We start from the raw sequence: 26,509 nt of genomic DNA, 5'->3' as shown, positions 1-26,509 counted from the left end.
AGTTTTATTGTGGTTGGATTTTGCTTCAGTTAGTTCAGGATGGTTCCTTCTGCAGTACGAAACCAATGGCTGCTACATAATTAATACAGGGGAAAGAAACAACTTGTGAGCACACAGATCAATATCTGAAATAGAGCTCTGATTATGTGCCCAGCATTGATCTTCAAATATTCATTGTTGGTGGGAAGAGGCAGCTTCCTGAAGAGCTGTATAGTTTACATTACCCCAGGGTAACTAATGTGCCAGTGGGAGCAGACACTAAGTGCAATCAGGCAGAATTTGTTAATCCAACTTAACATTTGCACATTTGTTGCTCTTTGCAATCTAACCACTTAGAAAGAGTATTAAAACAGCAGCAATTCAGAAATCATTGTTTTTGTTTCTGAAAAGGATAATTATGGCTGAATAGAATGATTCAATTTTGTCCATGCAATGTTCACATTCTATATATCCTTGTACATCTTAGTCTTCCATCACTGCAATTAGTCCCATCTCTCATTGACATAACGATTGGTATAACACCAAAACATTGATACTAGATGTCTCTAGCATGTGTGATAAACACCAATGCAAGTCAAAAATATTGAACAAAGTTTCAAGCTTAGAATACTGTTCATGCGTTCTCTCCCCAGAATTTAAGCAGAGCTTTGAACCTTTAGTTTTTGACATTTAAAGCAGTCAGAAAAAGAAATCCCATTTACGGTTTTAATGAATGCTTTATCATTTATAATCAATGGCATAATGTTCCTCTTTAAAATAGCACAGTCATTCAGACAAATGTATAAACACATTCAGTACAGTATCATATTCCCTATAACTGACATTAATGTTGGATTCCTCAGTAATATAAAATATCGGAGCGGCAGTAGGCGATTTGGCTGTTTGAGCCTGATGTGCCATTCAATAGGATCATGGCTGCTCATCCAACTCAATAGCCTGTCCCAGTTTCTCCCCCATATCCTTTGATCCCGATAGCCCCAAATGTGATACCCAACTACTTGAAATCATGCAACGTTTTGGCATTGCTTCTCTCTGTGGTCATGGATTTGACAGGCTCACTATTCTCTGAGTGAATAGAGTCATAGAGTCATAGAGATGTACAGCATGGAAACAGACCCTTCAGTCCAACCCGTCCATGCCGACCAGATATCCCAACCCAATCTAGTCCCACCTGCCAACACCCGGCCCATATCCCTCCAAACCCTTCCTATTCATATACCATCCAAATGCTTCTTAAATGTTGTAATTGTACCAGCCTCCACCACTTCCTCTGGCAGCTCATTCCATACACATATCACCCTCTGTGTGAGAAAGTTGCCTCTGAGGTCTCTTTTATATCTTTCCCCTCTCACCCTAAACCTATGCCCTCGAGTACTGGACTTCCCCACCGCAGGGAAAAGACTTTGCCTATTTATCCTATCCATCCCCTCAGAATTTTGTAAACCTCAATAAGGTCACCCTTCAGCCTCCAACGCTCCAGGGAAAATAGCCCCAGTCTGATCAGCCTCTCCCTATGGCTCAAATCCTCCAACCCTGGCAACATCCTTGTAAATCTTTTCTGAACCCTTTCAAGTTTCACAACATCTTTCTGATAGGAAAGAGACCAGAATTGCATGCAATATTCCAACAGTGGCCTAACCAGTGTCCTGTACAGCTGCAACATGACCTCCCAACCCCTGTACTCAATACTCTGACCAATAAAGGAAAGCATACCAAACACCTTCTTCACTATCCTATCTACCAGTGACTCCACTTTCAAGGAGCTATGAACCTGCACTCCAAGGTCTGGACCTTACCACTAAGTGTATAAATAGAACATAGAACATAGAAGAATACAGCGCAGTACAGGCCCTTCGGCCCTCGATGTTGCACCGATCCAAGCCCACCTAACCTACACTAGCCCACTATCCTCCATATGCCTATCCAATGCCCGCTTAAATGCCCATAATGAGGGAGAGTCCACCACTGCTACTGGCAGGGCATTCCATGAACTCACGACTCGCTGAGTAAAGAACCTACCCCTAACATCTGTCCTATACCTACCACCCCTTAATTTAAAGCTATGCCCCCTTGTAATAGCTGACTCCATACGTGGAAAAAGATTCTCACTGTCGACCCTATCTAAACCCCTAATCTATCAAGTCACCCCTAAACCTTCTTTTCTCCAATGAAAACAACCCCAAGTGCCTCAGCCTTTCCTCATATGATCTTTCTACCATACCAGGCAACATCCTGGTAAACCTCCTCTGCACCCGTTCCAGTGCCTCCACATCCTTCCTAAAGTATGGCGACCAAAACTGCACACAATACTCCAGATGCGGCCGCATCAGAGTCTTATACAACTGCAACATGACCTCAGGACTCCGGAACTCAATTCCTCTACCAATAAAAGCCAGAAATCCTGCTAAGATTTTCTTTCCCAAAATGCAGCACCTCACATTTATGTGAATTAAACTCCATCTGCCACTTCTTCGCCCATTGGCCCATCTGGTCCAGATCCTGTTGTAATCTGAAGTAACCCTCTTTGCTGTCCACTACACCTCCATCTGCAAAATTACTAACGGTACCTCTTATGCTCCATTAAATCTCTCCATGTTTCAGTCCTAAGTGGTTTTTCTCATACTTTAGCAAGTCCTTCGACAAGGTCCCTCATAGCAGGCTGATATAAAAGGTGAAGTCACAATGGATCCACAGTGAGCTGGTAAGATGGAGACAGATAGAGAGTCGTAGTGGGAGTGTATACCTTTGACTGGAGATCTGTGACCAGTGTTGTTCCACAGGTATCAGTGGTGGGATCTGTTTTATTTGCAATGTACAAAAATAATTTAGAAGAAACTGTAGGTGGTAGAATGTGTAACTTTGCAGACAACAAAAGAATATGGTGAGCTCCACACGGTGGGAAGGATTGTCAGAAGATACAGCAAGATATAGATAGGCTGGGTTCTTGGGCAGAGAAATGGCAGATGGAATTTAATCTCAACAAATGGGAGATGATGCATTTTGGAAACTCGAATGCAGAACCCTTAGTAGCATCAACATACAAAGGGATCTTGGTGTACAGGTCCACAGTTCCCTGAAAGTGGGACCATAAGTGGATAAGGTGGTCAAGAAAGCTTCATGCTTGCCTTCATTGGTCAGGGCATAGAATATTTAAAAATTGGCAAGTCTTGTGGCAGTTTTATAGAGCTTTAGGTAGATCACTTTTGGAATATTGAGTACAATTCTACTCGCCACACTACCAGAAGGATGTGGAGTCTTTGGAGAGGGTATAGGAATGGTTTACCAGGATGTTGCCTGTTCTGGAGGGCATTAGCCTATGGAGAGAGATTGGACAAACTTGGTTTGTCTTCAGTTGAACATCGAAGAATGTTCAATGATAGAAGCTTATAAAATTATAAAATATAGCTTTAAATTAAGGGGTGGTAGGTATAGGACAGATGTTCGGGGTAGGTTCTTTACTCAGCGAATCGTGAGTTCATGGAATGCCCTGCCAGTAGCAGTGGTGGACTCTCCCTCATTATGGGCATTTAAGCGGGCATTGGATAGGCATATGGAGGATAGTGGGCTAGTGTAGGTTAGGTGGGCTTGGATCGGCGCAACATCGAGGGCCTAAGGGCCTGTACTGCGCTGTATTCTTGTATGTTCTATGTTCTATGTTCTAATTATGTGAGGCATGGAAAGAATGTACAGTTAGGGTCAATTACTATAGGACATAGTGTTAAAGTAAAAGAGGACAAATTTAAAGGAGAACATAGAACATAGAACAATACAGCACAGAACAGGCCCTTTGGCCCACGATGTTGTGCCGAACATTTGTCCTAGCTTAAGCACCCATCCATGTACCTATCCAATTGCTGCTTAAAGGTCGCCAATGATTCTGACTCTGCCACTCCCACAGGTAGCGCATTCCACGCCCCCACCACTCTCTGGGTAAAGAACCTACCCCTGACATCCCCCCTATACCTTCCACCCTTCACCTTAAATTTATGTCCCCTTGTAACACTCTGTTGTACCCGGGAAAAAGTCTCTGACTGTCTACTCTATCTATTCCTCTGATCATCTTATAAACCTCTATCAAGTCACCCCTCATCCTTCGCCGTTCCAATGAGAAAAGGCCTAGCACTCTCAACCTATCCTCGTACGACCTATTCTCCATTCCAGGCAACATTCTGGTAAATCTCCTCTGCACCCTCTCCAAAGCTTCCACACCTTTCCTAAAGTGAGGCGACCAGAACTGCACACAGTCCTCCAAATGTGGCCTAACCAAAGTCCTGTACAGCTGCAACATCACTTCACGACTCTTGAATTCAATCCCTCTACTAATGAACGCTAATACACCATAGGCCTTCTTACAAGCTCTATCCACCTGAATGGCAACTTTCAAAGATCTATGAACATAGACCCCAAGATCCCTCTGCTACTCCACCTCACTAAGAACCATACCGTTAGCCCTGTATTCCGCATTCTTATTTGTCCTTCCAAAATGGACAACCTCACACTTGGCAGGGTTGAACTCCATCTGCCACTCCTCAGCCCAGCTCTGCATCATATCTAAGTCCCTTTGCAGCCGACAACAGCCCTCCTCACTATCCACAACTCCACCAATCTTCGTATCATCTGCAAATTTACTGACCCACCCTTCGACTCCCTCTTCCAAGTCTTTTCATAGAAAGTAATGAGTGCCTGGAATATGCTGTCAGAGGAGGTGGTGGAGGTGGATGCAGTAGCAACGTTTGAGAGGCATCTTAATAGATATATGATAGACAGGGAATAGAGAGGTACAGACCACGTACAGGCAAAAGGATTTTAGTTTAGAACGGCATCATGTGTCAGCACAGTCTTAGTGGGCCGAAGGGCCTGTTCCTGTTTGTTGTATCTTTAGAATGTGATGCCTGGTTCTAGATTCCACTGCTTTTAGGAACATCCTTCCTGTAGCTACTCAGCCTAGTTCTGTTGCAATTTGTAAGTTCCTATGAGAGCTTCATGTATATTAAAGGTTGACATGTCTAGTTTCTTGATCAATAGGAGCTCAGATACAGGGGACCAGATTGGATACTATGTAGGCTTGGAGTTGGCAAGATTTCATCAACTGTTTTGTAAATAAGGTCAGCTGACACATTGGGCACCAGACCCTCAACTGTGGAGCTTGTATTCAAATTCAGAGTGAATGAATTAGTAGAAATTACGGCAGTGTTTTGCTTATAAGCATGAGGGTCCGATTTGAAATGAGCTGCAAACACTGAACTCAATGCCTGAAGGTTGTAGATTGAAGTCAGAAAACTATCCTTAAATTTAGCAATCATCACCTGATTACAACCAATTCCTAAACCTGCCTCTTGTTCCCAACCAGACCTGACATAGTAGAGTCCATCAATCAGCTGGTGTCTGAAAAGCTGATGTTTGCAATCCTTCACCATCCACAAAGGTTTATTGAAATCCTGAGGATGACTCTGAAACATTCTTTTCTCTTGTTCCTGTTGGAGAAATGGCCTTCACACGGTAGGCCAGCTATCTGTGAGAGAGCTCCTAATAACATTCCTCAGTTTCTCAAGCAGAACTGTGCTCTTTCATACAAGTAACAATGGTTCTGGGCTTACCTCATTTACAAAGACCCAGTGGCTGTCCTTTGAAGCCAAATTTGTTTCCACTGCCTGCAAAAGACCACAAGAAGTGAAACATCGTAAGTGTCGTACTAACATATGAAATAGGAACAGCTGCAGCCCATTCAGCCCCTGAGCATGCTTTGTATTCAATAAGATCATGGCTGATCTGATTTGGGCTTCAAGTTTCACATTTCTGTCTATCCACAAAAGCCCTGTATTCCCAGCATAATAAGGATTGATCCACCTCTGTCTTCAAAATATTTAATGTTCCCAAATCCATTGCCTTCTGTGGCAGAGGGTTCCAAAGTCACACAACCCTTGGAGAGAGAAAAAAAAAATCTCCTCATCTCTGTCCTGAAAGGGTGTCCCTAATCTTAAAACAGCATCCCCTAGTTCTGGACTGACCCGCAAGAGGAAGCATCCTTCCCACATCCATCTTGTCATGACTACTCAGGAACTGATACAGTTCAATCAAATCATCCCTCACTATTCTAAACGCCACTGGGTGCAAGCCCAGTCTGCCAACCTTTCCTCATTAGACAATCCCACATTTCAGGGATCAATCCAGGAAACCTTCTCTGGACCAACACCAATACATTTAGATCCTTCCTTAAATGTAAAGACCAAAACTGCACACAGTGTTCGAGATGTAGTCTCACTGATGTCCTGAATATACTGAAGCATGATGTAGAAACATGGACATAGAGACATTTTGAAGAACAGCAGAAGGTTATTTGACCCATTGTGACTGTGCCACTAAGCCAAGAGTTTTGACCATTCACTCTGTACCAGTCTGCAATTTTTATGTCTTGTGCACTACAAACATTTCTACCTTCCTTTGAGTTACCTATAAACTTAATAAATATACCTTTCCTACTTCATCTCAGTCATTGACATAAATTGTGAAAAACTGAGGCCCTGGCACAGACTCCTGTGGGAATACACTCATCACATCCTGCCAATTAGAGATCCATTCATGTATCCTCTCTGTTTCTGGCAGCCAGCCTGTCTTCTATCTATGCTGATGTTGCCCCTGTTGTGACTGATTGGGGTAGGGGGTTTGAAATCAAGTTCCATTATTCTGAGAGTCATCACTAACTTGAAAATGTATTTAAATCATCAAATTTCCCAATTGTACCCAACAATCTGATTTTGGGTTTCATTTGGGTTTACAGAATATAAACATTAGGTTTTTCAGTAACAAGGAACAACTACTCCTTGCAATCAAGCTGCTTTTAACCATAGCAAGAGAGAAACACAAATTGTTAACTTATAACTCAGCCATTTTTATTAAGATTCCCTAAACACATCCAAACAGACACAAAAAGAGACAAGACAATATGTAAGTATTATGGGTGGGAAGGAAAAGAGTCAGAGGAGCACAGTCCTGGCACCAGTCTGGATCACGGGTGTCAATCAGTTGTTTATTTTTCAGCTTTCTTTTGATTCCTTCCAATTCTTTGCAGACAAAATGAGGTTGTGGGTATACTGATCCTTGGTCTTCCATTCACTTAGTCAAGGATTCCCCCTTTCTAAGCCTCTGAAGGTGGTCTATCCCCTTAATGGAAAATTTACAGAGATAGCAACACACAAAGAAAACTCAGGACAGTAGCTCCCTCTATTTACCTCCATAAATCCACACAGACTGGAGAGAGGGGGATGGGTGCTTTCTCTTCACAGACTATATCTTTCTGCTATGGCTGTAACCACCTGCTCAGGAACCAATCAAATGGTTGTTGCTATGTTGAGCCCTCCTGAGTCCGCAACAACTGATGCTGATCGAAAACTAACTAAAACATTGCCTGAATACTTCAATAAGGAAACAATGGAGCTACAACTCACAATGTGCTTCAGCAACTTGTTCCTAAGATTGCAAATATCTTTCTCTATGGTTTCCTTGGTTTAAAGCAGTATGCTTTTCTTATTTAGACCACAATCTAAAAAGAAATTGGTGTTTGCATTTCTCTATCCTGGAGAGATGAAACACCATTTCCTTTCATCACAAGGTATGTGACACATAGAGAACAGAACATGAGACTTAGATCCATTCATTATCTTCCATCCTTTTATCAATTCGTACAATCTTTCATATCTTTCTCAGAAATTCTTTCCTTATTCCATCATTTTTACATTTGGAACAATATATCCAGTATCACATTGTTTTTAATTGCAATATGAAAATCTTTATTTTCAAGAAATATTCTGAAAATTACAAACTTCATCTAAGCAATCTTGCATTTGATATTTAAACATTTTAAACAACGGATTTGTCCTGTGATTGTGACTGAAATGAATACACTCATATTCCTGCTTCAAGAATAATATCCTCAAAGCCTGAATGAGAACATTGTCCCACACATCTGTTTTCCAGCTGCAGTTGCTTCATTACATACCCATTTCCCCAAACTGGAGGAGAAATCTGATTTGCTCAAATAGCTGATCCATATTTGTGTTAAAAATCAGAACTTGACATCGGACTCAAAATCTGCTTTGAGAGGTCCCTTTCCAAACCATTGTGCCAAGTTACATATGGTCATCATGTCTGAAACAACAGCATTTAAACTTTCTGACCCTTTTGTTTCATCCAAATGTCTCAAATCTTTTAGCTCAGTGAACTGAATATCAGAGTAACAGACAGTCCAGCTGCAGGTAGTGAGGGAGGGGACCGAGCAGGGGAGCTCAAGCAGCTGTGCCAGGACCTCCATCTGCAAATAATGATGGTGAGGGATGGCAGTTTCTGTAACCAAATGTGTCTTGGTGGAATGAGGAATGATGGGAAGGAAGAACAGCAAAATAAAGTATTCCTCAACCCAATGTGAACCGTAGGCTTTATTCCATATAAAACACTGTAAATACATCCTTGTTTAACCTGAGTTTCCCTCTGTGTTGGTAATGACCGCATATCAATGGAATAATGATGGAATGAATCCTGTTTCCTGATCTTTGGGCTGTCTGTATAAAAACCTCATGTTGTTTTGGGAAAACAATCAATGTAAGGAATTTAAATCTCAGTGGGGGACTTTGGGCTCCAGTTGCAATTTTGATGATTTTGAGTGAACATTAATTTCTTGCACTTCAGAGTTTATTGAATTTCCCGCCTTTTCTAACTGACTGTTGGCATTGCTTTATGTTCATCAGAGTCATCAGGAAATTTCTTTAAAATCCTTTAAAACCTTCATCGAACACTTTGGAAATATTGATATCACGTGAACATATTTTGACAGATTCTAAAGGAGAATTTTGAGGAGAAGTCTCAACATCCATTTTGCATCCTTTTAATTATTGGATTGGCCATGTTAAATTGCCCATCATAACCAGGGAATGTATGGGCAAGGTGGGTTAGCCATAGGAAATGCAGGGTTACAGGGATTGGGTGGAATGTGGGCTCGATGGGCCAAATGGTCTGCTTCTACACTGTAGGGAGTGATTCTAACTGCACAAGGACTATCTGTATATCCTTACTGTCCCTTTCACTGGGCAATACTGCCATTTCTAGAGCACAATATGCAAGAAATGGACATGACTTTTCTGAGGAAACTGTTAAATGATGCTCAATTACATCATGTTCATCTAATTGCACAGAATCTATCTGCATTTTCTTGTTCTCCTGCTCAATGGGTAAAGTTATTACTTCCTGAGCTCAGCAGTCAAGGTTTAAACCTGATGGTATCGATGATTCTGCTAGAGGACACCGAACAGACTTCTGTTCCCATTGTTATTAAAGATTATGCATTTCACATTTCTGGAACAGGGCTTCAGACTCAGTGCTTTTACTTTCAAACAGATTGGTGACTTCTTTTTATCCTTTATCATTTAGTCTTACTCGACACTCAATCTTACGCAGTCTTTGTTCCAAAATTCCAGTAAACGTGACCCAAAATATCACGACTCATTAGCTATGGGGCACCGAAAATCAACCCACTACTCCTGCAATCATCACAAATGTAGAAATTTGATTAAAACACCAAATTGCCTGTTTTTTTTTACTGACTGTCTATATTCAGTTAAAAGAATATGCACCAGTTTTATTTTGTTGACATGAAAATTATTATTCGTTCTAGTCAAACTGTTTTTAAACCAATGGCAAGAAAGAAACATGAATTGCAACTCATGACTTTAAACAAAAAAATGCCTTTTTGAAAAATTTCTCTTTACAGACAGACACATGAAGAGCAAAACAAGGAGTGAAAAGTATGGGTGAGGAAGGAAACAAAATCAGAGAAGCACCATTTTGGGCCTAATCCAGATCATGGATGTTGATAAGTTGTTTTCTTACGCTCCTTCTAATTTTTTTGGTAATTGTTGACAGATTTGTGGACACCCTGATTTACTGGTTGAGAATTTGATCTTTCAGTGCCTCTGAAAGTGATTTCTGCCTATTCCTTTTCAACAGGGATTTGCAGTCAGCAGCTCACAGACAAGAGAGCATGAGCAGTTAGCTAGAGGGTTTCTTTTACCTCTCCAGACAGAAGCGAGAGAGAAAGAGAGAGACAGGGAGAAAGAGAGGGGGGTGGGGTGGGGTGGGGGGAGGAGAGGAAGAGAGAGGGAGGGACAGAGAGGGGGGGAGAGAGAGAGAAAGGGAGGGAAACAGAGGGGGGGAGGGAGAGAGAGAGAAAAAAGGGAGAGACAGACAGACAGACAGAGAGAGACGGAGACAGAGCCTGATGTTTTTGCTGCATTGTCCATATCCAAAGTCGGAGCCACATGTCCAGGAAACCAATCAAATAAAATAAACCAAAGAATGACTGAGATCTGAAACAAAAACAAAATTTCTTGGGGTTCTCTGCAGGTCTGGGAGCATCTATGGGAAGAAAATAGAGTTAATGTTTCGAGTGCGGTGACTCTTTGTCAGTTTTGGTTGCTCTGCTGAGCCCATGCTAACTGATGCTGATTGAAAACCAACCAAAAGACTGTTTCTTGGCATAGTGCCCTGAACACACACAGGCAGTGCCATTCTATCGTGAATGCTCTCTCAGTCATTGAGTAATCCAACATTAAAGATACAACTCACAATATGCTTCGGAACTTTTAAAACTGCAGGCATCGTCTTCCACAGTTTCCTTGATCTAAAGCTGTATCTACGCTCAGTTTTAGTCCACAGTCTAAAGCAAAAAGGGGTCTTTCCGTCTTCTATACCATAAGCTTTCATTTTCCACAATAACGTTTAATGTGCCACCTTATAGAATTCTTTCCTGGAATGCAGAGACCCAGGCTAATATTGTCTCCTTAGTGTGAGGACTGTAAAGGACTGCCCTTGGGGGTAATGGAATTTTAATTTAGCATGTGTTTCAAAACCTTTAAATATTTGTTATATGTAAATACTTTTGTTTATTATGTTTTATTTTAATTTCATTTGTGTATAAAACTGTTGTATTGTTAAAAGCAGATCTGCAGCATCTCGATCTTATGTTTCAGTGAAAGACTACCTTGCTAAAACAAAAGAATGATCCATCAAACAAGGTTTCGGTTTGCGATCTAACTTGCGTTGTAATAACATCAGGTGGGATCATAACAACAATCATCAGTGAACATCTCCACTTCTGACCTTATGACAGAGGGAAGGTCATTGATGAAGATGATTGGGCCCAGGACACCATCTTAAGTATTCCTGCAGAGATGTCCTGCGGCTGAGATGACTGACCTACAATAACGCAAACATTTAGGTGGCACGGTGGCTCAGTGGTTAGCACTGCTGCCTCACAGCACCTGGGACCTGGGTTCAATTCCAGCCTTGGGCAATTGTCTGTATGGAGTTTGCACATTCTCCCCATGTCTGCATGGGCTTCCTCCCACAGTCCAGAGATGTGCAGGTTAGGTGAATTGGCCATGCTAAATTGCCTGTAGTGTTAGACGCATCATTCAGAGGGAAATGGGTCTGGGTGGGTTACTCTTCAGAGGTTTGGTGTGGGCCGAAGGGCCTGTTTCCACACTGTAGGGAGTCTAATCTTCTTTTGTACCATATATGATGCCAATCAGTTTCCCCAAAACCCACTGACTCTAAAATAAAAAGCAAAATACTGTAGATGCTGGGAATCGGAAATAAAAACAGAAAAAGTTGGAGAAACTCACTAGGTCTGGTAGTTTCTGTAGAAGAAGTCATTATTTGAGTGCAATGACTCCTCTTCATAAACTACTGACTATAGTTTTGCCGGGGCTCCTTGATGCCATACTTGGTTAAAAGTGGTCTTAGCGCCATGGGCTGTCCCTCTCCCCTCCCCTCTAGAATTCCACTCTTTTGTCCATGTTTGAACCGAGGTTGTAATGGGGTCAAGGAGCTGAGGGGCCCTGGTGGAACGCAGACTGGGCGCCACTGAGCAGGTTATTGCTGAGTAGGTATCTCAGCTACTGATGACACAATCCATCACTTTCCTGATGATAGAGAGTAGACTAATGGGGTGGGAATTGGCCAGGTTGGATTGTATGCACTAGACACGGTGGGTGGCATGGTGGCACAGTGGTTAGCACTGCTACCTCACAGCGCCAGAGACCCAGGTTCAATTCCCGCCTCAGGCAACTGACTGTGTGGAGTTTGCACATTCTCCCCGTGTCTGCGTGGGTTTCCTCCGGGTGCTCCGGTTTCCTCCCACAATACAAAAGATGTACAGGTCAGGTGAATTGGCCATGCTTAATTGCCCATAGTGTTAGGTGAAGGGGTAAAGGTAGAGGAATGGGTCTGGGTGGGTTGCTCTTCGGAGGGTCGGTGTGGACTTGTTGGGCCGAAGGGCCTGTTTCCACACTGTAAGTAATCTAATCTACATACCTTGGCAATTTCCCACAGTGCTGGGTAAATGCTCGTGTTGTATTTTTTTATGGAACACTTGGCCAAGAATACAGTAAATTCTGGAGGACAGGTCTTCAGTACTATGGCTGGAATGTTGTCATGGCTTGTAGCCTTTGCAGTATCCTGTGCCTCCAACTGCTTCTTGATATCATGTGGAGTGAATTGAATTGGCTGAGACTGGTATCTGTGAAGCTGAGGACTCCAAGGGAAGATCATCCACTTGGCAATTTCTGGCTGAAGATAGGTGTAAATGTTTCAGCTTTATCCTTTGCTTGGTATGTTGGGCTCCTCCATCATTGAAGTTAGGAATGTTTGTGAAGTCTTCTCCTAATCCTCTTCCTCCAGCGATTGTTTAATTGTGCACCATTCACAACTAGATGTGGCAGCACTGCCAAGCTTAGATCTGATCCATTGGTTGTGGGATCGCTTAGCTTTATCTATCACTTGCTGCTTATGCTGATTGATACATAGTCCTTTGGTAGTTTCGCCAGGTTGACCCCTCATTTTCAGGTATGTCTGTCGCTGCTCCTAACGTGCCCTCCAGCACTCTCCATTGAACCAGGGTTGATCCCCTATTTTGATGGTAATGCTTGAATGGGGGATAAGCCAAGTCATGAGGCTACAGATTATGCTGGAGTACAATTCTGCTGCTGTTGACAGTCCACAGTGCCTCATGAATACCCAGCCTTGAGTTGCTAGACTTGTTAAAAATCTGTTCCAATTAGCATGGTGATAGTGCCATTCAACATAATGGAGAGTGTCCTGAAGGTAAAGATGGGATTTCATCTTCTCAAGGACTGTGCAGTTCCCTCCCTTATGGACACTGTCACAGACAGACGTATCAGTGGCAGGCAGATTAATGAAGGCAAGGAATCCCAGGGACAGAGAGAAAACCCAAAACTCTCATGCTGTCCACAGTTAATTCCGCTGATAACTGTAACCTGGAGCTGCGATTCTCATGAGGCCTCTGCACAGAATAGCAGTTGTCAGGTAACCTTTATTCCAGTTGAAAATCTGACATGACTGATATCCTAAACTTTCGCATGCTGCTTCTATCTAAGGTATTGCATGAGTGCGGGTCCAGAGTTCTATCCCTTGTCATTTAACAAGGTAAGTCACTTCTTAAATGTCTCAGCCATTTGACTGACTGTCTTCTTCAAACTATAACGAGATAGAAAAGAGTGAATCACACCTCAAGGGAACTCAGCATCAATCAGTTTCCATTGACCCTTGTGAAAATACACATCAGGTTTCTAATGTCTGCACATGCCTGGCTAAGTCCATCTGCAAATCCACTTAAAGTTTTCTAGAAGCTCAGCAACATCACAGTTTCTAAATTTGGTGACTTTGCGAGGCATTTTTAAGGCTCCTTGTGACCATGTAAAGAGGGGTTAGCTTATTACAAAATTGTAATATCATAACCGCCCCATTCATGAACAATACAAACTGAGGTGATGGGACAAAACCCACGACAACAAAACCAGAGCCTCATTTTGTTTAACATAATATTTATGGCACAAGGGAAGTCTCAATAAAATGAGTCAACATCGTAAAGACAATCTCAAAGAATCACTGAGGAAGTACCTGAGCCCTTGTGACATGGCAGTCAGTAAAAAGAGGAAAGAGATGAGAAACTCAGAAGGTGCGCTGTGTTCTCCTTTGCATCGATGAATTAAAATGGAACAAAACCATCCTCCATTTAAAAACGTCGGGCAGTGTGCTGCCTTTGTCCATCACACCTATCTTGCAAACACCTCTTTACATCCACAGTTCACAAGATTGTAACAACATAAACAGTTCTGTTATGTAGACTAATCAAACAAAGTCCTACTTCCTATGAGATCTAGCTTGTGTTGAGAATATCTAGTTCATGGTCTAATATTCACATTAGAATATAACTTTTCGCTCTTGGATTGAAATTTTAATTGTAAAATGTGGAATAAATAGAACTAACGTACATGAAAGTCAATTACACATAAAAGGTTGGGGACACATACTTGAAGAGGTTAACACTAGGAAGGTAGGGTAAGGAACAATGAACTTGTTGAGCTGGAAATATCTTGTTTACATTACTTCGAATAATGGCAATCCACAGATTGTTCATTTTCAGAATTAAATTAGTTAAAAGCATTCATCGAATTCTGACATTCAATGAAAACTATTTACTCCAACAGATCAAAGACAACATTGTAAATGAGAGAGGTGACCTCACAGTTATTTTAAGGACAAACCAATTACTCAAGACATGAGCAGTCATTGAGGCACTTTGGATCAGAGAAGCTTTGAGCATGTTACAAGGCAAGTTCTCCAAAGGTGAAGATTTGTAATCTGTTGCAAAGGAGGCACAGTTTAATAAGATTTGGTGACCCATGGTGTCACTAACATCTGGGTGTGATCTTGATTTGACCACATTAGCCATTTAAAATGAAACTTTACAGCTGCCCAACCACAGATTGCTTGTTGACTCATATTTAACTCATACTGATTCTGGATGTTAGAGTATAAGTTATATTTCTATTGTAGATTATTATGTTACTTTTCTATTGAAGATAAATTTGTTTTCTCAAAACTAGACTGGAACATGAATTCGGCATCTCATCTGGCATTAGAATGGCCCGGTGAGTGGACAGACAATGGTCTCTGAGCACATACAGGGTCAGAGTGTTTTCAGGTCATGCTGGATCCTTGTGGACTTCCCTTTCAGTTGTGGCGTTGAGAGTCTCAAGCCTATCAATCACAAACTTACATCTATTTCGAGTTCCTGACACAGATAAGAGATTAGAGACACAATAGAGGGGAGAGAGGGTTAAAAGGGCAAAATCAAAAGTAGCAGGTTTAAGGAGGTTTTAAAAATAGGAAGGAAGTGACAAGCAGACATGCTGTGGGGGATGGCCTCCCAGAACATGTGGTTTCTGCAGACCTTTCATGAACAAAAATCTAACACTGCGGGAGCAAGAAATCTGAAACCAGCGCAAGCCCAATGACAGACCATCACAATATTACCACTGCTTCACTTCACAAATACTGCCAGAGATACTGAGTATTTCCATCACTTTCTGGTTCTATGATTTGGAGATGCTGGTGTTGGACTGGGGCGTACAAAGTTAAAGATCACACAACAGCAGGTTATAGTCCAACATGTTTATTTGGAAGCAGTAGCTTTCAGAGCGCTGCTCCTTCATCAGGAGGTTGTGAAATACCACCCAGATCCAAGCTCTATCCCTGTAACCATGCATTCCCATGGCTAATTCACTAACCTGTACATCAGTTTCAGCTGAGATTATCATGAAGGAATCTCAACCTCTCCCCTCTCCTAAGGCATGGTGACCCTCAGGTTAAACTATCACTAGTTGTCTGCAATGAGAGTTTGGCACTCTGGAGACTTGAGCTTTCTGAGATTCACCAACATGTGTTTTCTCCAACGTGCCACAGTGGGGTCATAGTTCTGATGCAGCAATGTCTCTGTGCGGTTCTGACTGAGTAAAACAGCTACACTCCTGCTTACACAGTCCTCCACCCCCACATAGTCCTCACTAAAGAGATTACAATTATTCCCAAGCCTCAAATTGGGGTCACAGTGTGAAAAGGTTCAGGCCAGTATTGTGTCTCAGTGGTTAGTGCTGCTGCCTCACAACACCAGGGACCTGGGTTTGATTTCAGCCTCAGGCCTCTGTCTGTGTGGAGTTTGCACATTCTCCCCATGTCTGTGTGGGTTTCCACCGAGTGCTCTGGTTTCCTCCCACAGTCCAAAGATATGCCCATAGCGTCCAGGGATGTACAGGTTAGGTGGATTAGCCATGGGAAATGCAGGGTTACAGGGATAGGGCTTGGGTCTGGGTGGGATGGTCTTCGGAGAGTTGGTGTGGACTTGATGGGCCAAATGGCCTGCTTCCCCACTCTAGGGATTCTATGATTCGACAAAGGTTTAGGAAGCACTGCAATTAATTATTCAATAATCCACACACCAGCGTCTGTGTTACAAAATTATAGACACAAAATCATTTTCAAAATGTTCATGTTATCAATGAGCAACATGAAATCACAGCAGATATGAGCAAAGAAATGGAAATGAAAGCAGAAAAGACAACTCTCTGAGCAGGGGATTACACTTAATCAGAAAAACCACTTTAGTTCAGGCTTCAAAAAACAGGAAAACATTAAAGAAAACACATCAAAGGACAGGGTGTTCTTCAAATTCAGACTTGCTCCATATTAATTCCCTAATGGACTGGTAAGTGTAACCTAGCCATCCTTTTGATAAAGTAGTATATTAGGGTGATGATAATAAGAGATTGACCATTAGTAGATATTTGCAATTTAATACATCTGTTTGATGTCCCTGGTAAATCGGGCCATTAATGAAAACAAACCTCACCCAATCACAGATGTAGATGTGACCTCGAGTAATGTGGGTACCTGTACCACATTGGAACAGAATGCATTTTGAAATTTGTTCCCTTGGTATTCACTGTCAGAGCAGCAGCACTTCCAGTACAAAACAAATCTTCACTACTTAGACAAAACTCAAGGAAGGCAGCATGAACTTTGCAAGACAGATATCAGCTGACCCATCCTGTCCCCACCCCCTACTCCTACATCATTTGCATAATGTCCTCCAACCTAACCCCAAATCCTCCAGATTCCTGGAATATCTTCCCCCAACTGCCTGGTCTGGGTTGCAAAAGGAAATTGGCAGAATTCCCACATTCCCCATGGATGGTTCTGTCTTGCAGAATTATTTGTGTCTCCCCAACTCCCCAGAAACCCCCTAAAGCTGAAGGAATCCCAAACTCTTTTGGAAGTCACTCAAAGCTAACAAGAATTAGTTGGAAGTGGGACAGCCTGTTTTTCAGCTGAACACTGAATGAGCAGCTCAGAAACTCAACAAGTTCAAATGTAATTGAGATTGCAAAGGTTTCCTTTGGTTTCTACTTTTCCTTAGATCAATACATTTTTTAATTCACACGCACATGCATGTGCTCCCACGATCTGTCACACGGCCACTGTTTACAGTTTGTAAGAGACAGAGTTTGAGGCCAAAGAGCTTTATACCATATTCAGGAAGAGTGAGTGAGGGGAACGGAGAGGTGGGGTGATACGCTGCAGGAAATCGTCACCCTTCATTCACACTGCCGGTTTCTGGGAATCAGCAAGTTACTCAGTATGTAAAACATCCTAATAAAAACCTGAAATAGAAGTTCTACCCTAAACATTATTTTATTCAATTAGCAATCTCCCCTTCAAACCTTCCTCCTTTAGAAACAGCAGGCGTAAGCCATTTGGCCCTTCAAGCCTGTTCCATTATTCTCAGGAGTGATCTGCTTACCTCACATTCCCCTGATAATTTGACATCGTTTTGCTTAACACATATCTCTCCATCTCTAAAAGATATAAAAATATTCAACCAATCTACTGTCTCTATATCGGCTGTGTCAACAACTCTCAGGATCTTGTACGTTTCTGTCGAATCACCTGTTACTGTTCTAACCTCCAGCAGATATAATCCCAGTCTGTCCAGACGACCTTCTCATTCCTGGTATCAGTCTAGGAAACCCTCTCTGAGCGGCTTCAATGTGCTTCCATCCTTTGTTAAATAAGGTGACCAATACGATACACAGTACTCCAGATATGCTCTCACCAATGCTCTGTATAACTAAAACATAACCTTCTACTGTTATATTTAATTCCCTCACAATGACAACAATATTCTATGAGCTTTCCTGATGACTTGCTGTACCTGCGCTGAAAATGTGTTGCTGGAAAAGCGCAGCAGGTCATGGAGCATCCAAGGAACAGGAGAATCGACGTTGAAGCCGCTCAGAGAAGGTTTCCTAGACTGATACCAGGAATGAGAAGGTCATCTTACAAGGAAAGACTGGACAGACTGGGATAGTAAAAAAAGGAGCATATTATCGAAGCAGTGAGAGGTTGCAGAGCTCTGAGAGATCTTAGTGTCCTTTTGCTTGAATCACTGAAGGTTAGTCTGCAGGTACAGCAAGTTGAGGAGAAAGTGAGGACTGCAGATGCTGGAGATCAGAGCTGAAAAATGTGTTGTCGGCATGGACAGGTTGGACCAAAGGGTCTGTTTCCATGCTGTACATCTGTATGACTCTATGATTCTATTTCATAAAGGATATTAGTTAAGGAGATTCAGATTTTTGACAGTTGTGAAAATGTTGCTGTTGAAAAATGTGTTGTTGGCTTATGCCCGAAACGTCGATTCTCCTGCTCCTTGGATGCTGCCTGACCTGCTGCGCTTTTCCAGCAACACATTTTCAGCTCCCAACTCCTGTACTCAATGCTCTGACCAATAAAGGAAAGCATACAAATTACCTTCTTCACTATCCTATCTACCTGCGACTTCAATTTCAAAGAGCTATGAACCTGCACTCCAAGGTCTCTTTTTTTTTAGATTACTTTCCAGTGTGGAAACAGGCCCTTCGGCCCAACAAGTCCATACCGACTCGTCGAAGCGTACCCCACCCATACCCCTACATTTACCCCTTTACCTAACACTACGGGCAATTTAGCATGGCCAATTCACCTGACCTGCACATCTTTGGACTGTGGGAGGAAACCAGAGCACCCGGAGGAAACCCACGCAGACAAGGGGAGAATGTGCAAACTCCACACAGTCAGTCACCTGAGTCGGGAATTGAACACGGGTCTCTGGCGCTGTGAGGCAGCAGTGCTAACCACTGTGCCACCGTGCTGCCCCTTTGTTCAGCAACACTCCCTAGGACCTTATCATTAAGTGTATAAGTCCTACTAAGATTTGCTTTCCCAAAATGCAGCTCCTCGCATTTATCTGAATTAAACTCCATCTGCCACTTCTCAACCCATTGGCCCATCTGGTCCAGATCCTGTTGTATTCTGAGGTAAGCCTCTTCACTGTCCACTACACCTCCAATTTTGGTGTCATCTGCAAACTTACTAACTGAACCTATTATGCTCGCATCCAAATCATTTATGTAAATGACAAAAAGTAGAGGACCCAGCAACAATCCTTGTGGCACTCCACTGGTCACAGGCCTCCAGTCTGAAAAACAACCCTCCACCACCACCCTCTGACTTCTACCATTGAGCCAGTTCTGTATCCAAATGGCTAGTTCTCCCTGTATTCCATGAGATCTAACCTTGCTAATCAGTCTCCCATGGGGAACCTTGTCGAACGCCTTACTGAAGTCCATATAGATCACATCTACTGCTCTGCCCTCATCAATCTTCTTTGTTACTTTTTCAAAAAACTCAATCAAGTTTGTGAGACATGATTTCCCACGCACAAAGCTATGTTGACTATCCCGAATCAGTCCTTGCCTGTCCAAATACATGTACATCCTGTCCCTCAGGATTCCCTCCAACAACTTGCCCACCACCGACGTCAGGCTCACTGGTCTATAGTTCCCTGGCTTGTCCTTACCACCCTTCTTAAACAGTGGCACCATGTTTGCCAATCTCCAGTCTGCCGGCACCTCACCTGTGACTAACGATCATACAAATATCTCAGCAAGAGGCCCTGCAATCACTTCTCTAGCTTCGCACAGAGTTTTCGGGTACACCTGATCAGGTCCTGGGGATTTATACACTTTTAAATGTTTCAAGGCATCCAGCACTTCCTCCTCTGTAATCTGGACATTTTGCAAGATGTCACCATCTATTTCCCTACTGTCTATATCTTCCATATCCTTTTCCACAGTAAATACTGATGCAAAGTATTCATTTAGCATCTCCCCCATTTTCTGTGGCTCCTTGCCGCCTTGCTGATCTTTGAGGGGCCCTATTCTCTCCCTAGTTACCCTTTCGTCCTTAATATATTTGTAAAAACCCTTTGGATTCTCCTTAATTCTATTTGCCAAAGCTATCTCATGTCCCCTTTTTGCCCTCCTGATTACCCTCTTCAGTATCCTCCTACTTCCTTTATACTCTTCTAAGGATTCACTTGATCTATCCTGTCTATACCTGACATATGCTTCCTTGTTTTTCTTAATCAAACCCTCAATTTCTTTAGTCATCCAGCATTCCCTATACCTACCAGCCTTCCCTTTCATCCTGACAGGAATATACTTTCTCTGGATTCTTGTTATCTCATTTCTGAAGGCTTCCCATTTTCCAGCCGTCCCTTCACCTACGAACATCTGCCTCCAATCAGCTTTCGAAAGTTCTTGCCTAATACCGTCAAAATCGGCCTTTCTCCAATTTAGAACTTCAACTTTTAGATCTGGTCAATCCTTTTCCATCACTATTTTAAAATGAATAGAATTATGGTCGCTGGCCCCATGTGCTCCCCCACTGATACTTCAGTCACCTGCCCTGCCTTATTTCCCAAGAGTAGGTCAAGTTTTGCACCTTCTCTAGTAGGTACATCCACATACTGAATCAGTGTGTAACACAGACTGAATCACAGTTGGTCAGTGTGTAACACAGGTTGAACCTATGGTCAATTACTGTGTCAAGGTCACAGAGTCATAGAGTGATCCAGCAAAGAAACAAGCCCTTCGGCCCACCATGTCTATACTGACCAACAATCGCCAACCTACACTGATCCCAGTTACTCCATAGCCCATTGCACTCTGACATTTGAAGTGTTTGCCCAGTTGTTTGTTAAATAATATGAGAGTACCTGTCCCCACCACCCTCTCAGGCAGCACCTTGCATATTCCTACAACCCCCTGGGTGAATAAGATTTCCCTCATATTTCCTCGAATCTACTTACTCCTCATGTTAAACCTATACATACCCACTGGTCTGAGACTCTCCATCCATGGGGAAGAGATTCTCATGATCCCCCCTCAGCCACCTCTGCTCCAAGGAAAACAGACCCAGCCTACCCAGTCTCTCCTCATAACTGAGACTTCCCATCCCAGGCAACATCCTGGTGAATCTCCTCTGCACCCTCACCAGTACAATCACATCCTTCTGATAGTGCGGTGACCAGAACTGCAAACAGTATTCCATCGGTGGCCTCACCAATGCTTTATAAAGTTGTAACAAGACTTCTTTGCTCTTATATCAATCCTCCTCCTAATGAAGGCAAGCATCCCATATGCTTTCCTCACCACCTTGTCTACCTGTGCTGACACCTTCAGGGATCTATGGACCACACACCAAGGTCTCTTTGTTCCTCAGTACTCCCTTGGGATCTATCATTCATTGTATAAATCGTTACCTTATTATACTTCCCAAAATGCATCACCTCACATTGATCGGGATTAAATTCCATCTGTCATTGCTCTGCCCAATTACCAGCTGATCAATACCAATGGCAGCCTGAGACCATCCTCCTCAATTTTCATCTGCAAACTTACTAATTCTACTATCTACATTTAAAGCCAAGTCATTCATGCACATATCAAACAACAAGTGTTCCAGCACTGATCCCTGTGGTACATCTCTGGTCACAATCATAAAAACAATCCTCCACCATCACCCTTTATCTCCTGTTTGGAAGCTAATTTTTGATCCAGTTTGTCAACTTGCCTTGGATCCCATCGGCTTTTCCCTTTCAGACCAGCCTTCCATGTGGGACCTTATCAAAGGCCTTACTGAACTCCACGTAAACCACATCAACCCTCATCAATATATTTCATCACCTTTTCAAAAAACTCAAATTAGTCAGACAGGATCACACACTAACAAATTCGTGCTGACTGTCCGTGCTCAATTCTTGCCTTTCCAAGTGTTTATTAATCCAGTTTCTCAATTTTTTTTCCCAACAATTACCCCTGCCTCCAGACTAACTGGTCTGTAATTACCTGCTATATTGGTATTCATTTGTTAAGCAATCATCGGTGATATTACTTTTTATAATTTCTTAATGTAAAGTTTTCCAAAATTTCACAGAAAAGTTGCTTGAGGCCTCTCTAATACAGCTCTTGGATTATTTATTTTGCAGGTTTCAGTCTCTGATGGGTTGAACAAAGAGGGTTGAATATGAAATGTTAAATGTAAATCAGCTCTTCCTATCCTCCTCATGGCTGTGAGTCATATTACGGGATGTTATTGAATGAATGGAACATTATTTTGAAAAATCAATTGCGCTCCACAGCTCTTTTTAATTAAGGGAATGAGTAACATAACCTTCATATTGCTGCACCCTTGCTTTCTCAGAACGTTGTCATCCCCTGTAATTACAAAGCTTCTTTCAGAGTCTGATAAGCAAGAATATAACCTGCACAATAACCATTGGACCCTTTTGAATATTCATTGCATGCATCTGAAACTGCAGAATAACTTGGATAACAAGCTGTTCCTGTCCACTAATAATGAGGAAATGGCCCAACAGCTCACCATTCAATCTGCTATAGTTGCTTTGATTGTTATTATTTCAGCTAACTGTTATCCATCTTCTTAATCAACTCAGATTAATTTACTACACAAGGCTTTCATTGAAGGATCACATTTATGAAAACAATTTACCTCAAAGGCACGAACAAGTGGACTGCTCATGGCCAGGGAATTGCACAAACAGCACTCTGGAGATATCTAATGAATGCTTTCAGTGCTGCCCACTGGAAACATGAAGTTAAACCTATTCTACCGTTGGTGAAGGTTAGAGCATGCAATGCTTCACTGTGAGCCCTAGGCAGAGGGGGAGTAAACCTCCACTTTACTCACCATGTGGGGCAGGCTAACCTGCTGTAACATCCTTTCTCCTCTTGAATCAATAGCTCAGGACCTTCTGTGGACTGATCAGGTTTCCAGCTGATGTTCCTCAGCCACAATAATTATTTTCAATGGGTTTGTAACCTCCCATTGACACAGAGCCTTCGGCCAATGCTGCTCTACTGCCAGGGATCTGATCATTTGATCCCAGAGAGACTGGTGCCACTCTGGGTTATAATATCCCACATTCATTGGCACTTTGGTACAAATGAAGTACCAATGAGGTGGTTCGTGTACTGTCTACATGCTGACAAGACCGTGAACTATGGCACACTGATGGCTCAGTGGTTAGCACTGCTGTCTCATAGTGTAAGGGACCCGGGTTTGATTCTAGCCTTGGTTGACTGTCTGTGTGGAGTTTGTACGTTCTCCCTGTGTCTGCGTGGGTTTCCTCCGGTGTCCTCCCAGTCCAAGGATGTACAGGGTAGGGTGGATTGGCCATGGGAAATTGCCCTGTAATGTCCATAGATATATTGGCGAGCTGCATTAGTTCTGGGAAATGCAGGGATGGGGTGGGCTATCATTAGCAGGTCGGTGTGGAATTTATGGGCCAAATTCATTCTCCAAAAGTATAATTAAAAAGCGGTAGGCCATCTGGTCCCTTGAGCCTGACCTGCTATTCTATCGGATAGACAATAGACAATAGGTGCAGGAGTAGGCCATTCTGCCCTTCGAGCCTACACCACCATTCAATATGATCATGGCTGATCATCCTTAATCAGTATCCTGTTCTTTATCTCCATAATCCTTGATTCCACTGTCCTTGAGAGCTCTATCCAACTCTTTCTTAAATGAATCCAGAGACTGGGCCTCCACTGCCCTCTGGGGCAGTTCATTCCATACAGCCACCACTCTCTGGGTGAAGAAGTTTCTCCTCATCTCTGTCCTAAATGGTCTACCCCGTATTTTTAAGCTGTGTCCTCTGGTTCGGCACTCACCCATCAGCGGAAACATGTTTCCTGCCTCCAGAGTGTCCAATCCTTTAATAATCTTATATGTCTCAATCAGATCCCCTCTCAGTCTTCTAAACTCAAGTCTTTCAGCGTAAGGTAGTCCCGTCATTCCAGGAATTGACCTCGTGAACCTACGCTGCACTCCCTCAATAGCCAGAATGTCTTTCCTCAAATTTGGAGACCAGAACTGCACACAGTACTCCAGGTGTGGTCTCACCAGGGCCCTGTACAGCTGCAGAAGCACCTCTTTGCTTCTATACTCAATCCCTCTTGTTATGAAGGCCAGCATGCTATTAGTCTTCTTCACTATCTGCTGTACCTGCATGCTTACCTTCATTGACTGGTGTACAAGAACACCCAGATCTCTCTGTACTGCCCCTTTACCTAAATTGATTCCATTTAGGTAGTAATCTGCCTTCCTGTTCTTGCCACCAAAGTGGATAACCATACATTTATCCACATTAAACTGCATCTGCCATGCATCTGACCACTCACCTAACCTGTCCAGGTCACCCTGTAATCTCCTAACATCCTCCTCACATTTCACCCTGCCACCCAGCTTAGTATCATCAGCAAATTTGCTAATGTTATTACTAATACCATCTTCCATATCATTAACATATATTGTAAAAAGCTGCAGTCCCAGTACTGATCCCTGCGGTACCCCACTGGTCACTGCCTGCCATTCCGAAATGGAGTTGTTTATCACTACTCTTTGTTTCCTGTCAGCCAACCAACTTTCAATCCAAGTTAGTACTTTGCCCCCAATACCATAAGCCCTAAATTTTGCTCACTAACCTCCTATATGGAACTTTATCAAATGCTTTCTGAAGTCCAGGTACACTACAGCTACTGGATCTCCCTCGTCCATCTTCAAAGTTACATCCTCAAAAATTCCAGAAGATTAGTCAATCATGATTTCCCCTTTATAAATCCATGCTGACTCTGACCTATCCTGTTACTGCTATCCAGATGTGTCGCAATTTCATTCTTTATAATTGACTCCAGCATCTTTCCCACCACTGAGGTCAGACTAACTGGTCTATAATTTCCTGCTTTCGCTCTCCCACCTTTCTTAAAAAGTGGTACAACATTAGCCACCCTCCAATCCACAGGAACTGATCCTGAATCTATCGAACTCTGGAAAATAATCACCAACGCATCCACGATTTCTCGAGCCACCTCCTTCAGTACCCTGGGATGTAGACCATCAGGCCCCGGGGATGCATCAACCTTCAGCCCTAACAGTCTCTCCAACACCAATTCCTGGCAAATATAAATTCCCTTCAGTTCAGGTCCTTCAGCCACTGTTACCTCTGGGAGATTGCTTGTGTCTTCCCCAGTGAACACAGATCTGAAGTACCAATTCAACTCTTCTGCTATTTCTTTGTTCCCCGTAATATATTCTCCTGTTTCTGTCTTCAAGTGCCCAATTTTAGTCTTAACCATTTTTTTGCCTTTCACATACCTAAAAAAGCTTTTACTATCCTCCTTTATATTTTTGGCCAGTTTATCTTCGTACCTCATTTTTTCTCTGCGAATTTCCTTCTTAGTAATCCTCTGTTGTTCTTTAAAAGCTTCCCAGTCCTCCGTTTTCCCACTCATCTTTGCCATGTTATACTTTTTCTCTTTTAACTTTGTATGTTTCTTAACTTCCCTCGTCAGCCACGGCCACCCCTGCCTCCTCCTAGGATCTTTCTTCCTTTTTGGAATGAACTGCATTATACACAGAAATATCCGCCATTGTTCCTCCACTGTCATCCCTGCTAAGGTATTGCACCATTGAACTTTGGCCAGCTCTTCCCTCATAGCTCCATAGTTCCCTTTACTCAACAGAAATACTGTCACTTCCGATTGTCCCTCTCCCTCTCAAATTGCAGATTGAAGCTTATTGTATTATGGTCACTACTTCCCAATGTCTCCTTCACTTCGAGGTCTCTGACCAATTCTGGTTCGTTGCACAATACCAGATCCAGAATTGCCTTCTCGCTGGTAGGCTCCAGCACCAGCTGTTCTAAGAATCCATCTCGGAGGCACTCCACAAAGTCTCTTTCTTGAGGTCCAATACCATCCTGATTCTCCCAGTCTACCTGCATGTTGAAATCCCCCATAACAACTGTAGTGACATCTTTGCGACAGGCCAATTTTAGCTCCTGATTCAACTTACATCCGACATCCAGACTATTGTTTGGTGGCCTGTAGATAACTCCCAAGAGGGTCTTTTTACCCTTAGTATTTCGCAGCTCTATCCACACTGACTCTACATCCCCTGACTCTAAGTCCCCCCACGCAAGGGACTGAATATCATCCCTTACCAACAAGGCCACCCCACCCCCTCTGCCCATCAGTCTGTCCTTACGATAGCACGTGTAGCCTTGAATATTCATTTCCCAGGCCCTGTCCACTTGAAGCCACGTCTCAGTTATCCCCACAATATCTTATCTGCCAATTTCCAAAAGAGCCTCAAGCTCATCCATCTTATGTCTAATGCTTCGTGCATTCATGTATAG

General features: G+C 42.8%; 1 protein-coding gene across 3 annotated transcripts in view; it reads right to left on the bottom strand.

Moving 5' to 3' along the window:
• Positions 1 to 26,509, bottom strand: part of LOC122541732 (glutamate receptor ionotropic, delta-1-like) — an 849,209-nt gene that overhangs the window by 220,286 nt on the left and 602,414 nt on the right. For 2 of the 3 annotated variants that reach the window (XM_087982611.1, XM_087982613.1), the window contains exon 5: positions 5,598 to 5,651. The exons of the other annotated variant lie outside the window; for it this stretch is intronic. In XM_087982611.1, coding sequence (XP_087838737.1) covers positions 5,598 to 5,651 — 54 coding nt within the window. The remainder of the gene's footprint in view (positions 1 to 5,597; positions 5,652 to 26,509) is intronic. 3 annotated transcript variants of the gene reach the window in all.

This window comes from Chiloscyllium plagiosum, unplaced genomic scaffold (assembly GCF_037043375.1).
Source record: "Chiloscyllium plagiosum isolate Xiang-an unplaced genomic scaffold, Cpla_swu_hap1 HiC_scaffold_43, whole genome shotgun sequence".
In the NCBI taxonomy this organism is placed as follows: Eukaryota; Metazoa; Chordata; class Chondrichthyes; order Orectolobiformes; family Hemiscylliidae; genus Chiloscyllium; species Chiloscyllium plagiosum.
Note: the sequence above shows the minus strand (reverse complement) of the source record. Positions and strands in the feature narration are given on the sequence as shown.